This window comes from Eleutherodactylus coqui, chromosome 7 (assembly GCF_035609145.1).
Source record: "Eleutherodactylus coqui strain aEleCoq1 chromosome 7, aEleCoq1.hap1, whole genome shotgun sequence".
NCBI classification, from domain to species: Eukaryota; Metazoa; Chordata; class Amphibia; order Anura; family Eleutherodactylidae; genus Eleutherodactylus; species Eleutherodactylus coqui.
This window is the reverse complement of record NC_089843.1, coordinates 158,637,774-158,652,016: the sequence shown is the minus strand read 5'-3', so window position 1 is coordinate 158,652,016 and position 14,243 is coordinate 158,637,774. Positions and strand designations below refer to the sequence as shown.

Genomic DNA, 14,243 nt, shown 5'->3' with positions numbered 1-14,243 from the left:
ATGCTGTACAGAAGCAATGAGAAATATAATCCTGTGCCACCACCATCAGGAGCTGCACACGTGGGCATAGCAATGGGGAACCTATGTGCCACACACTATTCATTGTGTCAAGGTGTCTGCATGCCCCAGTCAGACCGCGGTTTTTTATAAATAGTCACAGGCAGGTACAACTCCGCAATGGGAATTCCGTGTGCACCCACAGCATGGGTGGCTCCCTGGAACCCACCGGCTGTACATTAATGTATCCCATTGCAGTGCCCATCACAGCTGAGGTAAAGTCAGATTAAATGCAGGTGGGCTTCAGCCCACACTGCATGCCCCAACCTGACCGGGCTTTTTAATTCATAGACACAGGCAGGTACAACTCCCTATTGTGAAGTCCCTGTGGACCGACAGCATGGGTGGGTGCCAGGAAGCCACCGGCGGCACATAAATATATCCCATAGCATTGCCCATCACAGCTGAGGTAATGTCATGTTAAATGCAGGTGGGCTTCGGCCCACACTGCATGCCCCAGTCAGACTGGGGTTCTTTAGATGCTTAGACATGTAGTTACAACTCCGTGTGGACCGACAGCATGGGTGGCTCCCTGGAACCCACCAGTGGTACATAAATATATCCCATTGCAGTGCCCAGCACAGCTGATGTAACGTCAGCTGTAATGCAGGTGGGCAAAAAATTAATTGGATTATACTGTAGGCGAGGGCCCCAAAAAATTGGTGAATTGGTTAATGTGGCTTAATTGGTAACTAGGCCTGGAGGCAGCCCAGTTAAAATAAAAATTGGTTCAGGTGCAAGTTTCAACGCTTTAATGAGCATTGAAACGTATAAAAATAGTTTAGAAAAATTATATGACTGAGCCTTGTGGGCCTAAGAAAAATTGCGCGTTCGGCGTGATTATGTGAGGTTTCAGGAGGAGGAGCAGGAGGAGGAGGAGGAATATTATACACAGATTGATGAAGCAAAAATGTCCCCGTTTTTGATGGTGATAGAGAACGATGCTTCCATCCGCGGGTGCAGCCTACGTATTGCTTAGTTATCGCTGCTGTCCGCTGGTGAAGAAGAGAAGTCTGGGGAAATCCAGGCTTTGTTCATCTTGATGAGTGTAAGCCTGTCGGCACTGTCGGTTGACAGGCGGGTACGCTTATCCGTGATGATTCCCCCAGCCGCACTAAACACCCTCTCTGACAAGACGCTAGCCGCAGGACAAGCAAGCACCTCCAGGGCATACAGCGCGAGTTCAGGCCACGTGTCCAGCTTCGACACCCAGTAGTTGTAGGGGGCAGAGGCGTCACCGAGGACGGTCGTGCGATCGGCTACGTACTCCCTCACCATCCTTTTACAGTGCTCCCGCCAACTCAGCCTTGACTGGGGAGCGGTGACACAGTCTTGCTGGGGAGCAATAAAGCTGGCAAAGGCCTTGGAGAATGTTCCCCTGCCTGTGCTGTACATGCTGCCTGATCTCTGCGCCTCCCCTGCTACCTGGCCCTCGGAACTGCGCCTTCTGCCACTAGCGCTGTCGGATGGGAAGTTTACCATCAGTTTGTCCACCAGCGCCCTGTGGTATAGCATCATTCTCGAACCCCTTTCCTCTTCGGGAATGAGAGTGGAAAGGTTCTCCTTATACCGTGGGTCGAGCAGTGTGTACACCCAGTAATCCATAGTGGCCAGAATGCATGTAACGCGAGGGTCACGAGAAAGGCATCCTAACATGAAGTCAGCCATGTGTGCCAGGGTACCTGTACGCAACACATGGCTGTCCTCACTAGGAAGATCACTTTCAGGATCCTCCTCCTCCGGTCATACACGCTGAAAGGATGACAGGCAAGCAGCATGTGTACCCTCAGCAGTGGGCCAAGCTGTCTCTTCCCCCTCCTCCTCATGCTCCTCCCCCTCCTCCTCAACGCGCTGAGATATAGACATGGGGGTGCTCTGACTATCCAGCGACATACTGTCTTCCCACGCCTCCGTTTCCGAGTGCAAAGCGTCTGCCTTTATGCTTTGCAGGGAACTTCTCAAGAGGCATAGCAGAGGAATGGTGACGCTAATGATTGCAGCATCCCGGCTCACCATCTGGGTAGACTCCTCAAAGTTTCCAAGGACCTGGCAGATGTCTGCCAACCAGGCCCACTCTTCTGTAAAGAATTGAGGAGGCTGACTCCCACTACGCCGCCCATGTTGGAGTTGGTATTCCACTATAGCTCTACGCTGCTCATAGAGCCTGGCCAACATGTGGAGCGTAGAGTTCCACCGTGTGGGCACATTGCACAGCAGTCGGTGCACTGGCAGATTAAACCGATGTTGCAGGGTCCGCAGGGTGGCAGCGTCCGTCTTGGAGTTGCAGAAATGTGCGCTGACCCGGCGCACCTTTCCGAGCAGGTATGACAAGTGTGGGTAGCTTTTTAGAAAGCGCTGAACCACCAAATTAAAGACATGGGCCAGGCATGGCACGTGCGTGAGGCTGCCGAGCTGCAGAGCCGCCACCAGGTTACGGCCGTTGTCACACACGACCATGCCCGGTTGGAGGCTCAGCGGTGCAAGCCAGCGGTCGGTCTGCTCTGTCAGACCCTGCAGCAGTTCGTGGGCCATGTGCCTCTTCTCTCCTAAGCTGAGTAGTTTCAGCACGGCCTGCTGACGCTTGCCCACCGCTGTGCTGCCACGCCGCGCGACACCGACTGCTGGCGACGTGCTGCTGCTGACACATCTTGATTGCGAGACAGAGGTTGCGTTGGAGGAGGAGGAGGGTGGTTTAGTGGAGGAAGCATACACCGCCGCAGATACCAGCACCGAGCTGGGGCCCGCTATTCTGGGGGTGGGTAGGACGTGAGCGGTCCCAGGCTCTGACTCTGTCCCAGCCTCCACTAAATTCACCCAATGTGCCGTCAGGGAGATATAGTGGCCCTGCCCACCTGTGCTTGTCCACGTGTCCGTTGTTAAGTGGACCTTGGCAGTAACTGCGTTGGTGAGGGCGCGTACAATGTTGCGGGAGACGTGGTCGTGCAGGGCTGGGATGGCACATCGGGAAAAGTAGTGGCAACTGGGAACTGAGTAGCGCGGGGCCGCGACCGCCATCATGCTTTTGAAAGCCTCCGTTTCCTCAAGCCTATACGGCAGCATCTCCAGGCTGATCAATTTGGCAATGTGCACGTTTAACGCTTGAGCGTGCGGGTGCGTGGCGGCGTACTTGCGCTTGCGCTCAAACAGTGGCGCTAGCGACGATTGGACGCTGCGCTGAGAGACATTGCTGGATGGGGCCGAGGACAGCGGAGGTGAGGGTGTGGGTGCAGGCCAGGAGACGGTAGTGCCTGTGTCCTCAGAGGGGGGTTGGATCTCAGTGGCAGGTTGGGGCACAGGGGAAGAGGCAGTGGTGCAAACCGGAGGCGGTGAACGGCCTTCGTCCCACCTTGTGGGGTGCTTGGCCATCATATGCCTGCGCATGCTGGTGGTGGTGGCTCCCCAGCTGATCTTGGCGCGACAAAGGTTGCACACCACTGTTAGTCGGTCGTCAGGTGTCTCTGTGAAAAACTGCCACACCGTAGAGCACCTTGATCTCTGCAGGGTGGCATGGCGCGAGGGGGCGCTTTGGGAAACAGTTGGTGGATTATTCGGTCTGGCCCTGCCTCTACCCCTGGCCACCGCACTGGCTCGGCCTGTGCCCACACCCTGTCTTGGGCCTCTGCGTCCTCGCCCGCGTCCACGTCCTATTGGCCTACCCCTACCCCTCAGCATGGTGTATTACCAGTAGTGCAGAAACAGAACGCTGTAATTAAATGTGCCGCTTATTGGCCTGTGGTTGGAGGCTCACTTCGCTTACCGAACACACAGCAGAGCCAGGAAATAATTTTGCGCAAGCCTGCTGTAACACTTAGCTGGCTGCGTATGAATTAGGAGCACAACTACACCCAGCACAGACCCAGTACACTGAGGACAGTCACAGGCAGCCCAAATAGATTTTTTTTCCCAAATGTTTTTGCAAAGGCCCACTGCCTATATTCAATAAATATATGTCTTCTGTCCCTGCCTCACTGCTACTGGCCCTGGAGTATGTAAAATAACTGCAGACTGTTGCACTGTGGACAGGAATACAACGGTGATGTAACAGCCAACACAGAGCCAGGAAATAATTTTGCGCAAGCCTGCTGTAACACTTAGCTGGCTGCGTATGAATTAGGAGGACAACTACACCCAGCACAGACCCAGTACACTGAGGACAGTCACAGGCAGCCCAAATAGATTTTTTTTCCCAAATGTTTTTGGGAAGGCCCACTGCCTATATTCAATAAATATATGTCTTCTGTCCCTGCCTCACCGCTACTGGCCCTGGAGTATGTATAATTACTGCAGGGCGCAATGCTCTGCACGACCGATATACAAAAAAAATTACACGGATGTATCTGGTACAGGCATTACAAGGTATATGTCTAGTTATGCTGCATATAGTTTTCAGACTATATACCTAGATATACCTGAAAAAATAGTAGTATGGATGTATCGGTATCCAGGTATATGTCCAGTTCTAATGAATAATATACTCAGACACTCTACCCGGATGTACGGAAAGAGATGATAATCATCTGGAAAATGCCACAGAAATAGTCCTGATTTGCCAAAATAATAAAGATAAGTGCTAGCAAATCCAGGATAAAATCAATAAATACAGAGAAGCTGCTAAGCTGTTTTTTTTGTAAAAATCGCAGGGACTAGAATAATGTTGAGTCTGCCAGAGTATAGGGTTGTAGCGCCTCAAGCTCAATCAGATTCTAAACTCTGACCCTATAGTCCCTGAGGTTTGTGTAGCAAACCTTGATTAAATGTACTAGGAATACCCTATAGAACTAATCTATGCTCGGGATACAGTACTGGTTACTGGTATCCCGGCTATGGTAGCTGGTAAGAGAACCAAAATAAACAAAAATAAAGCCTAGCAGCAGCTCCAGCCCGTATGGTAGGCTGGAGGCATAATGTGCTCCCCTCTAAAAGGGAGATAGATGCTCGCTGCATATTACACTGAAGAATCCCATAATGCAGGTTTAGTATATGCAGATATACTGTGGAAATGGTGGTATTCATCTCTGTACAGCAGAGGTTAAAATAATAATTGATGGAAATAAAAGTGTTACTGTTACCTGCATAGTTTTATTAATTGATAGAAGCACATATTTAAGAAATGTACAACCACCAACAGCATTTTCTAGCAAGCTGAATTAATTTACGCTTCAATAACTTAAATCTTGAGTTGTTAATTTGCACATTGCTGTTTCGTAAACGAAAAGATTAAATTCAAGTTGCTCATTTGCACAAGTTACTTGGCGACACCACAGTATAACTATTTTCAGATCTACAATTTACTGTGTTAAGTCTGACACTATTTCTACAGCATTAAAAGTATTTCTTGTTGGAAATCAAATTATGACACACAGATTTATTAATACAACTATGCCTGTTTTCTTGTTAATTATATAAAAAAAGCATTTGTGCTAGTCAGTGGGGACCTGGAGGGAGTAGATGAAGCAGCAAGGAAGCATCGAGCAGGAAACTTGTGTCATACAGATGCCAAGGCTGGTAGGTGAGCACTATACAGGTGTTACGTCTGCATAGGACATGCTGGACCAGCAACTGCAGATGTGCACAATAATTGCTCTCAGTGGGGTGGTCAAAACAAACTGATAAATAATAAATGGGAAGTCTTTCCCTAACTACATAACGAATGAGGAAAGGGCCCTGCCTAACACGGCAGATTGATCGCGTTGATAGATGTGGGCCTGCACTCGTTCCTGGGACCTAAGTAACCCTACTTGGCCAAACTGATAAAGACCAAAGGAAAATAAAACACAACAATTAGCTTTAGAAGAATAAGCTGCAGCACACAGAGCCATCCGAACTAAGGAACTGTGGACACCATACTGTCCACGGGAGCCACTCACTGCTAGCTCAGACAGTAAGCAAATGACAATTTATAGCACCCTAGCTTCCTCACTATTCCAGCTAAATAGCTAGATAGTCATCCATAGATGTGAGCACATTGCATCACACCTACTAAGCTAGAAGATACAGAACTATGTTCAAAACCTGCACTGGACTCAACCCGGCAGCAATCCCAACACCCGTCAACAATCCCAACACTGCATCAACAACAGGGTATATATACAGGGTGTTTAAAAAGTCTGGAAACACCCATATTGAATGTTTGGTGGATGATGATCCAATTTTCAATACAAGCTACAGGGGAAGAAGGAAACCTGTTAAGCCGCATCACCAAAATGATGGCCATTTTGAATATTGCCATTTTGGATTCAATTGTAATTTTTTCCAATTGGAAGGTAAGTATTTAATACTGTATAGGAAACTGGCAGATAACTTCATCAGAAAAACAATGGTGTGTTTCATTTTGACATAACTTAATTCAATTTCATATTAACACAATTATTTTTCTTTGATACAGGCAATGTGAATGATGGTGTTATCTCAAGCAGAACATATCGAGATTGTCCTCATGTCAGGTGAACAATGTGTCATTGCAGATTTTAATTAGTGTCACCCAACCAGACCTCCCATTATCCACAGTGTAGTTGCCAAACTTCTTTTCAAATTCCAAGGAACATATTTTGTCGCTGTTAAAACAGAATCTGGATGACCAAAAACTGTTAGCATCCACTGTTCTAGACTCATTAAGCAAGAGCCCACAACTTAGCATTAGTCATTTCTCTCAAGAAATTGGGGTTAACCATGCCTCTATAGTAAATTTTGTCTACACCCAAATGGCATTCTTACAAATTGCAGATGCTTCAACAACTGACAAATGATGAACTCAACGCGTTCTGCTTGAGATAGTGCCATCGGCGCCTTACATTGCCTGTAATGAAGAACGATTACTGTGTTAACATGAGAATAAATAAAGTTATTTTAAAATAAGGCATACCATTGTTTTTCTGGTGCAATTCTCTGCCAGTTTGATATACCACACACCTACCTTCTTAAATGAAAAATTACAGTTAGATCCAAGATAGCTGCAATACCATGGCTAGCAGTACAGTATATGGGCACAACAAACAGCACTATTATAGCTTCAGTATATCTGACACAGTTATATGTGTCCCAAAGCTGACAATATAAAAGATGCACTATAGCTGGCACAATATTGTATTGTATTGTAAGGGTGCATTCACATGTGGTGTAAAAATACATCACAATGAAATGAGTTACAAAATTATGATGCAGATTTGGGTGTGGATTTGAAGCAAAATTGCTGCGCTAGTTGGTACTATTGCTGTGGAATTGATGCTATTGCATGACCATTAACTAACTAAATGCATGAATTCGCACAGCCATTGTTCTAGAATCTAGAGGAAAGACTTTGCATAAGAGCAGCAAAGGGGTGACCAACTCCATATTAATGACCATGTCTGAATAGACAAACACAAATGAGTTACGTATATACATGCATCTGGTCATGTAATGTATAAAAAAAACAATTCAGTAGCAAGCATCTATACATATGTAGCAAAGTTTGACTTGAGACTTAGCACTGTGAGGGAATTAGCTGGGGATCGCCCAAAATGCATACCACAGGTCACACTTTCAATGCAAGCAACTGGGACATAGCCTCTCCAAACTCAAGATGCCATTTATTTTCTTTAAAGGGGTTGTCCCGCGCCGAAACGGTTTTTTTTTTTTCAACAGCCCCCCCGTTCGGTGCGAGACAACCCCGATGCAGGGGTTAAACAAGAACACCGGACAGCGCTTACCTGAATCCCCGCGCTCCGGTGACTTCTTACTTACCTGCTGAAGATGGCCGCCGGGATCTTCTCCCTCGGTGGACCGCAGGGCTTCTGTGCGGTCCATTGCCGATTCCAGCCTCCTGATTGGCTGGAATCGGCACGTGATGGGGCGGAGCTACACAGAGCTACACGGAGCCCCATTGAGAAAAGAAGAAGACCCGGACTGCGCAAGCGCGTCTAATTTGGCGATTAGACGCTGAAAATTAGACGGCTCCATGGAAACGAGGACGCCAGCAACTGAACAGGTAAGTGAATAACTTCTGATAACTTCTGTATGGCTCATAATTAATGCACAATGTACATTACAAAGTGCATTAATATGGCCATACAGAAGTGTATAGACCCACTTTGTTTCGCGGGACAACCCCTTTAAGGGCTCCCGCCCCCTCTCCGCCCCTGGCACTATTTGCAATGGGAGGGTGGGATGGGGCAGAGCTAAGTTCTGCCCCATCCCGTCCCCTCCCATTGCAAACAGTGGCGAGGGGTGGAGAGGGGTGGGAGCTCAGTGCACCAGCTCCCGGCCCGCCTCCTCCCCTTGCAGAGAAGTTTAGTTGCCAATTCAATAGGTTTTAAACAGCTTTTTTTGTTAGATTAAGATAGCAACTGTTTTCCAATGGCTTCAGATAACATACCTCATCACAGAAAGTTATCATACTGAAGTTAAACTTTGCTACATCACATTATAATAGCTTATGGTCTACTTACGTTAGTGCTTCTGTATAATTGTAATATGGTGAAACTCCCAAAAACTTTTGTATTTCATCCATCACATTAGCTGGGTCTGTTCGTAACTGTTGTCCGTCAACGATATGCAGCTATAGAGTAGACAAAAATAGCTTTCAGTAATAGATTTTGCATACTACATATACACTCAAGGAAACTATATAATATTATTCCAATTCATAGAGCTGGTAACTAACATAATAAACAGCTTAGCATTTCCTAGTTAGCAATACACAGTGCAAAATAATGGCCATTAAATTACCTTAGGTTGCAGCAGTTATTTGCAGTATTAATCGGATCTATTATGCCAGAATGGAGGTAATGAGTCTTTCATTGATTCTAACAGTTTACTAACAGTGCACAGACTTAACAATTAGCAATGGTGTCTACTCCCACACTCTAGATTAGTGAGCTAGTTATCATTATGTTATTTGATTCCCTATGAGAGTGCATGTGTGCTATATACATGTGGGTGATCCACTGCTTTGCCAGCAAGGGTTGCGATCCTGTATGGTGTGGCGCACCTATCTGTGGCTGGCATCTTTGGTATCAGTTCACATGTGCAGACTATGTTTATTTGCAGTCACCCCTTCTCCCAATCTGGGCTGGGTTGAGCTGAGTGACTGCATGTTAGTCTGCACAGAAGGAGTAGCTCCTCCATATTGAAGTCTGGCTCTCTGCATTCTACTAGGGGTTATGGCGATTTAGTCTACCCTGCAGTATATGAAGTGGTGCATTATTGGCTCCTCATGCAAATTCATGCTGATTCAAAAGAGGCAGGGGAGCTAAATTGGACCACCTAGTCATAAGATCCACAGCACCAACAGCATAACTATTGGCGATAGAGGAGTAACAATCACTCCTGGGCCCTGGTGGCCCAAAGGTCTCTTAGCCATATCAGGAGACACGATTTGTACAAATGGAATCTGTTACAAATTTTTCATTGGGGGACAGAAACTTCAAGTTATATCTCTACATGGCATCCACATGAGAAGCCTCTATTGTATTTACTTCCTTGAGAATAAGACTGTAAAGGTGCCAATACACCTTCAATAGCTGTTGGCCGACCTTTCATTCAGCCGACAACTATTTCTTTTGACTTCCCCATATGCACGAACACTCTGGCAGAGCATTCACATGTTTTCCATTGGGAGCGAGGAAAAAAGCCCCAGATAAAAATCTCTGGCAGTAACTTATCTCCAAGAAGAACATAAGGAACGGACATTGTAGTTCAATATTAGAGTTGAGCGAACATACTCTGCCGAGCTTGATGCTCATTCGAGTATTAGCGTACTTGATAGTGCTCATTACTCAAATGAGCATCAAGCCGTGTTCGACCTTGCCCCAGTTTTTGGCTCCTCCCCGCTGTGACGTGCCTGTTTTAGCCCCTCCCTGCCGCGACGCAGTGCGCGTCATTGGCAAATTTTTCGGCTGGCAGGCAGGGGGAGAGAGAAAGAGAAAGAGCAAACCTGGGGGGGGGAAAAAAAAAAAAGCGTCCCACATACAAAAATGCTCGAGTCTCCCATTGTAGTCAATGGGGTTCGTTACTCGAGTAGAGCTCTCGAATTTTACGAAAAGCTCAACTCGAATAACGCGGACTTGAGCATTTGGTTGCTCGCTCATCTCAATATTCAATATGCTCCATCATTCTTTCCACCCACATCATCAATCTGGAAAAAGACAGAAGTCGCCCATGTACGTTCAACAATTGTCTAGTCCTGCTGAAGTCAGCAAGTTGAGACGACTATTAAAGAATGCGTATGAACGCCTTACGCCTTATGCACGTAAATAATTAATTTTCAGAGTTAACTAACAAATTTAAAAATTTGTGATTCATACATTAGTAATCCAATTCTCAAACTGATAGTCACTTATAACTCCGAAAATCATTTTACTTGAATTATATTGGTTACTAGACACTGAAGATGTCTGCAATTTCCCAAGTACCCTATTCCTATACAGCAACAATCCCTGAATGTAGATTGGCATTACAGATTTCCCCAAGAACAGCTATCTATCTGCCAACTAAACAGTTTAAATTCTCTTTCTCTTTTATAAAAATATAGGGAACTAGCTGTTACATATGAACAGAGCAAACAAAACTGGGTTATGTACATACCAAACATTCGTCAAGCCTGTAGTTTACTGATATAAACAATGTTTAGCAATTTTTTAGCTTTTTTTCCCATCTTTCGAGGTGACAGCTGCATGGTGTGACTCGCATGAAAGTATCACCTAAGTGATTAAACAGATATGCCAGCACAGGATAGAACTGTCTTGTTGACTTTACCATCTGTCCCCAGAAGTGTCTAACAATGAGGATGATGTATTGCCTCCCAGTGTTGTTTCTGACATTGATCTGACAAGTACTAGATATTTTTATGATTTTTTTTTTGCCTTATTATTGTGAAATATCTATAAATTTCTCGGCAATCAAAGACACCAGGCTTATTTGAACATTTTATATTTACGGATTTTCAGAGCAAGAAAATATATTGTTATAGGCTGAAGTGACAACATCTTGAGAAAATGTAGAATGCTGCACAATAAATCATTCTCTGTCCTTTGCTATAACCCATTTAATTAAGATGACACATAGTATGCTTGTTTATCACAATGTAAATATATAGTAATAATCATATCATAAAAGTAGAATATTGCCAGAAGGAAGTTCAGCATATCTCTGTAAAATGACACAATTATGGGAAATCCGACATATAATGATAATTATACTAATAATTTACAGTTTGTGTCTTTATTTTTGCTATTGTCATAAATAATGAAGTGTAGGTAGTATAGATGAGCGAGCATGCTCGGATAAGTCAGTTACTTGGGCGAGCCTCGCTCTTCTCGAGTAACTGCATTCTCATCCGAGCAGGCTCGGGGGGGCAGTGGGGGATAGCGAGGGGTAGTGGGGGAGAGAGTGAGAGAGGTTTCTCTCTCTTCCCCCCCGCCACCCCCCCCCCTCCCCGAGCATGCTTGGACAAGAATGCAGTTACTCGAGAAGAGCAAGGCTCGCTTGAGTAACTGACTTATCCGAGCATGCTCGCTCATCTCTAGTAGGTAGCATCATTGAAATGTTTAGCTTTTTTTAAAATGTCAATTTAAATGCATAATGCTAGGGCTTCATACAGTTGTATACGAATTATGAAAAATTATGAGGCAACCTAATAGAGAAATGAAGTTGCAGATGACCTTGCAGCCAGTGCGAAAAATCAGAGCAGGTTAGCAATGGTGAGAGTGTTAGCGCATTCCGTCTTAACACTTCAAGCTCCTAGCAATTTTAGCCTTGAGGATACAGACTTTTTTTTTATTATGCCTCTTTGCATACATTACTTTTATGTTTTCTTAAGTCGACAGCTATAGTAAATGAGGCTATGTTTTATGTAAGTCACATTTCTTATAGTACTATTCTGTTATACATATACATCACAGTTTACTTTTTTATTTTTATTTTGAATACATAGATACATAGGAAAAACTATATTTTTTCTCATATGCCTTCTCAGTGATGTTAATAGTATTGTAGATGCTCTTTCAAGGACGTGTATATGATAAGGAGTATTTATATGATCTTTTACTTTCAACTATAATATACTGGCATAGAGAGAACTGTATTGTTTCCAGGCTTTAGGAGTTAAAATCTTAGATACATAAATCAGATGAGGTATTGCTGAGTAGCGGTTCTAAATTTTATGTGATGTATCTAAGTTTAGAAATACCAGCTCTCATGTCAAATGGATTTTAACCTTGAAACATTCGTTGAGGATATTCTCTATTGTGTTTCAAAAGGGTTTGATCTTTTCTCAACTAAACTGTATGTGTAAGACGTTCCCTAGTATTGTGTTACATCTCCAGCAATCTGGGGATTATTTAGCATCTACCTGGTGTAGTAAATCCGGTGTTTTGTACCTGCATGAAATCAGTTTGTAACTAATTTCCTGGACTCTATTAGGCATAGAAAAGAGTGTATTTTTCAATATTTCCTTAACCTCTTCACTACCACCATATATACTGTGTGTGTGTGTGTGTATATATATATATATATATATATATATATATATACATATACACTTTGTGCAGTTGTATTCAGTGAGCTGAAGAGCTGAGAGCCTCTGACTATGACCCTGATTGGACTAGCTCTGATTGAAGCTGTTTAATTGTTTAGATGTCGTGGTAAATCCTGACAACAGCATGTAAGCAGCTAGCCAAAGGGGGGACCTCCTAGAGTACCCCTTTGGCTCCCCTGATTGCAGGGTGCTACTGGGTTGTCATGGCTTTCCAGAGCCTAGTGAAGACTTGGAAGACTGCCATGCATGGATGTCTATTAAGCCCTTCCTGTGGCAGGGCTTAGTAGACATCAATTAAAAGTATTATATACTGCAGTAGAACAGTATTGCAGTTTATGATACTAGCAATTAAATGATTGTTAAGTTTACATCCCCTAGTGGTCCTAATAACAAAGTTAGAAAAGATTTAAGAATGTTTTTTCAAAGTATTTAAATATTAAATTTTTAAAAAAATAACCAAATATTCTTATCCAAAAAATCTAAACAATTTAAAAAAAGATACAGCTATGTTTGTAAAAGTCCAAACTATTAAAATATCACACTACTTATCCCACAAGTAAATGCAATTTAAATTCTATTTTCTGGAGGGCATTAGAGTTGAGCGAACGTACTCTTCCAAGCTTGATGCTCGATCGAGTATTAGCGTGTTCGAGATGCTCGTTACTCGTGACGAGTACCACGCGATGTTCGAGTTTTTTTGGCCCATCCCTGCTGTGATGTGTCAGTCTTTGCCCCTCCCCACTGCAACGCAGCGCACGTTAATGGCTGGCAGGCAGGGGGGAGAGAGAGAGAGAGAGATACACGAACCAAAAAAAAAAAAGCTTGGTACCCGGCGGCCCACATACAAAAATGCTTGAGTCTCCCATTGTAGTCAGTGGGGTTCGTTACTCAATTAGAGCTCTCGAATTTTACGAAAAGCTCAACTCGAATAACGAGGACCCGAGCATTTGGGTGCCAGCTCATCTCTAGAGGGCATCCCTTCTCATTAAAAAAGTGATAAAAAGTGATCAAAATGTCATACATACCCCCAAATGGTTCTAATAAAACCTACAACTCACCCCACAAAAAAAAAGCTCTTACACAGTCCAATCAGTAGAAAAATTAATGCAGTTATGGGTCTCAGAAAATGGTGATGGAAAGCAATTTTTATATTAAAAAAAAAAAAGTAGTAAAACATTAAAAACTACATAAATTTGGTATCTCAACAATCATACGAACCTGCAGAACAAAGTGAACATGTCATTTTACCACATACCATAAAAATTAACCCAACCCCCAACAATAAAGGCACAACTGCATTTTTGTTCATTTTACCCTACTTAAAGAGACGTTTTCAGTGTGGTACATTAATTAGTACTATTAATAATGCAAAAAATGACCCTTCATTTAGCTATGTTGTTGGAAAAAGAAGAAAAAGTTTTGACTCTTGGAAGGGAGGGAAAAATGAAAATATTGTCTTAAAATATGTCACTTGATAAGCCTAAAAATAAGTGTACAAAGGGGAATAGAAGATCATGGCTGATTTCCTTTATGAACAACATGACCAGTGGTGGTCGACGTTCATGGATGTTACTAGTGTGATTCTCTCATATATATTTTTGATATCTTAAAATATGATTTTGAAATTCTTTTACTTCCCCTTAAGGCTTCCTTGCTGTTAATTACAGAAGTT

The 14,243-nt window shown here is 43.9% G+C and overlaps 1 protein-coding gene across 1 annotated transcript in view; it reads right to left on the bottom strand.

The window, feature by feature from the left end:
• LOC136573612 (bifunctional heparan sulfate N-deacetylase/N-sulfotransferase 3-like) overlaps nt 1-14,243 on the bottom strand; it is a 261,734-nt gene that overhangs the window by 21,874 nt on the left and 225,617 nt on the right. Inside the window, exon 11 of the mRNA XM_066574885.1 lies at nt 8,484-8,593. Coding sequence (XP_066430982.1) covers nt 8,484-8,593 — 110 coding nt within the window. The remainder of the gene's footprint in view (nt 1-8,483; nt 8,594-14,243) is intronic.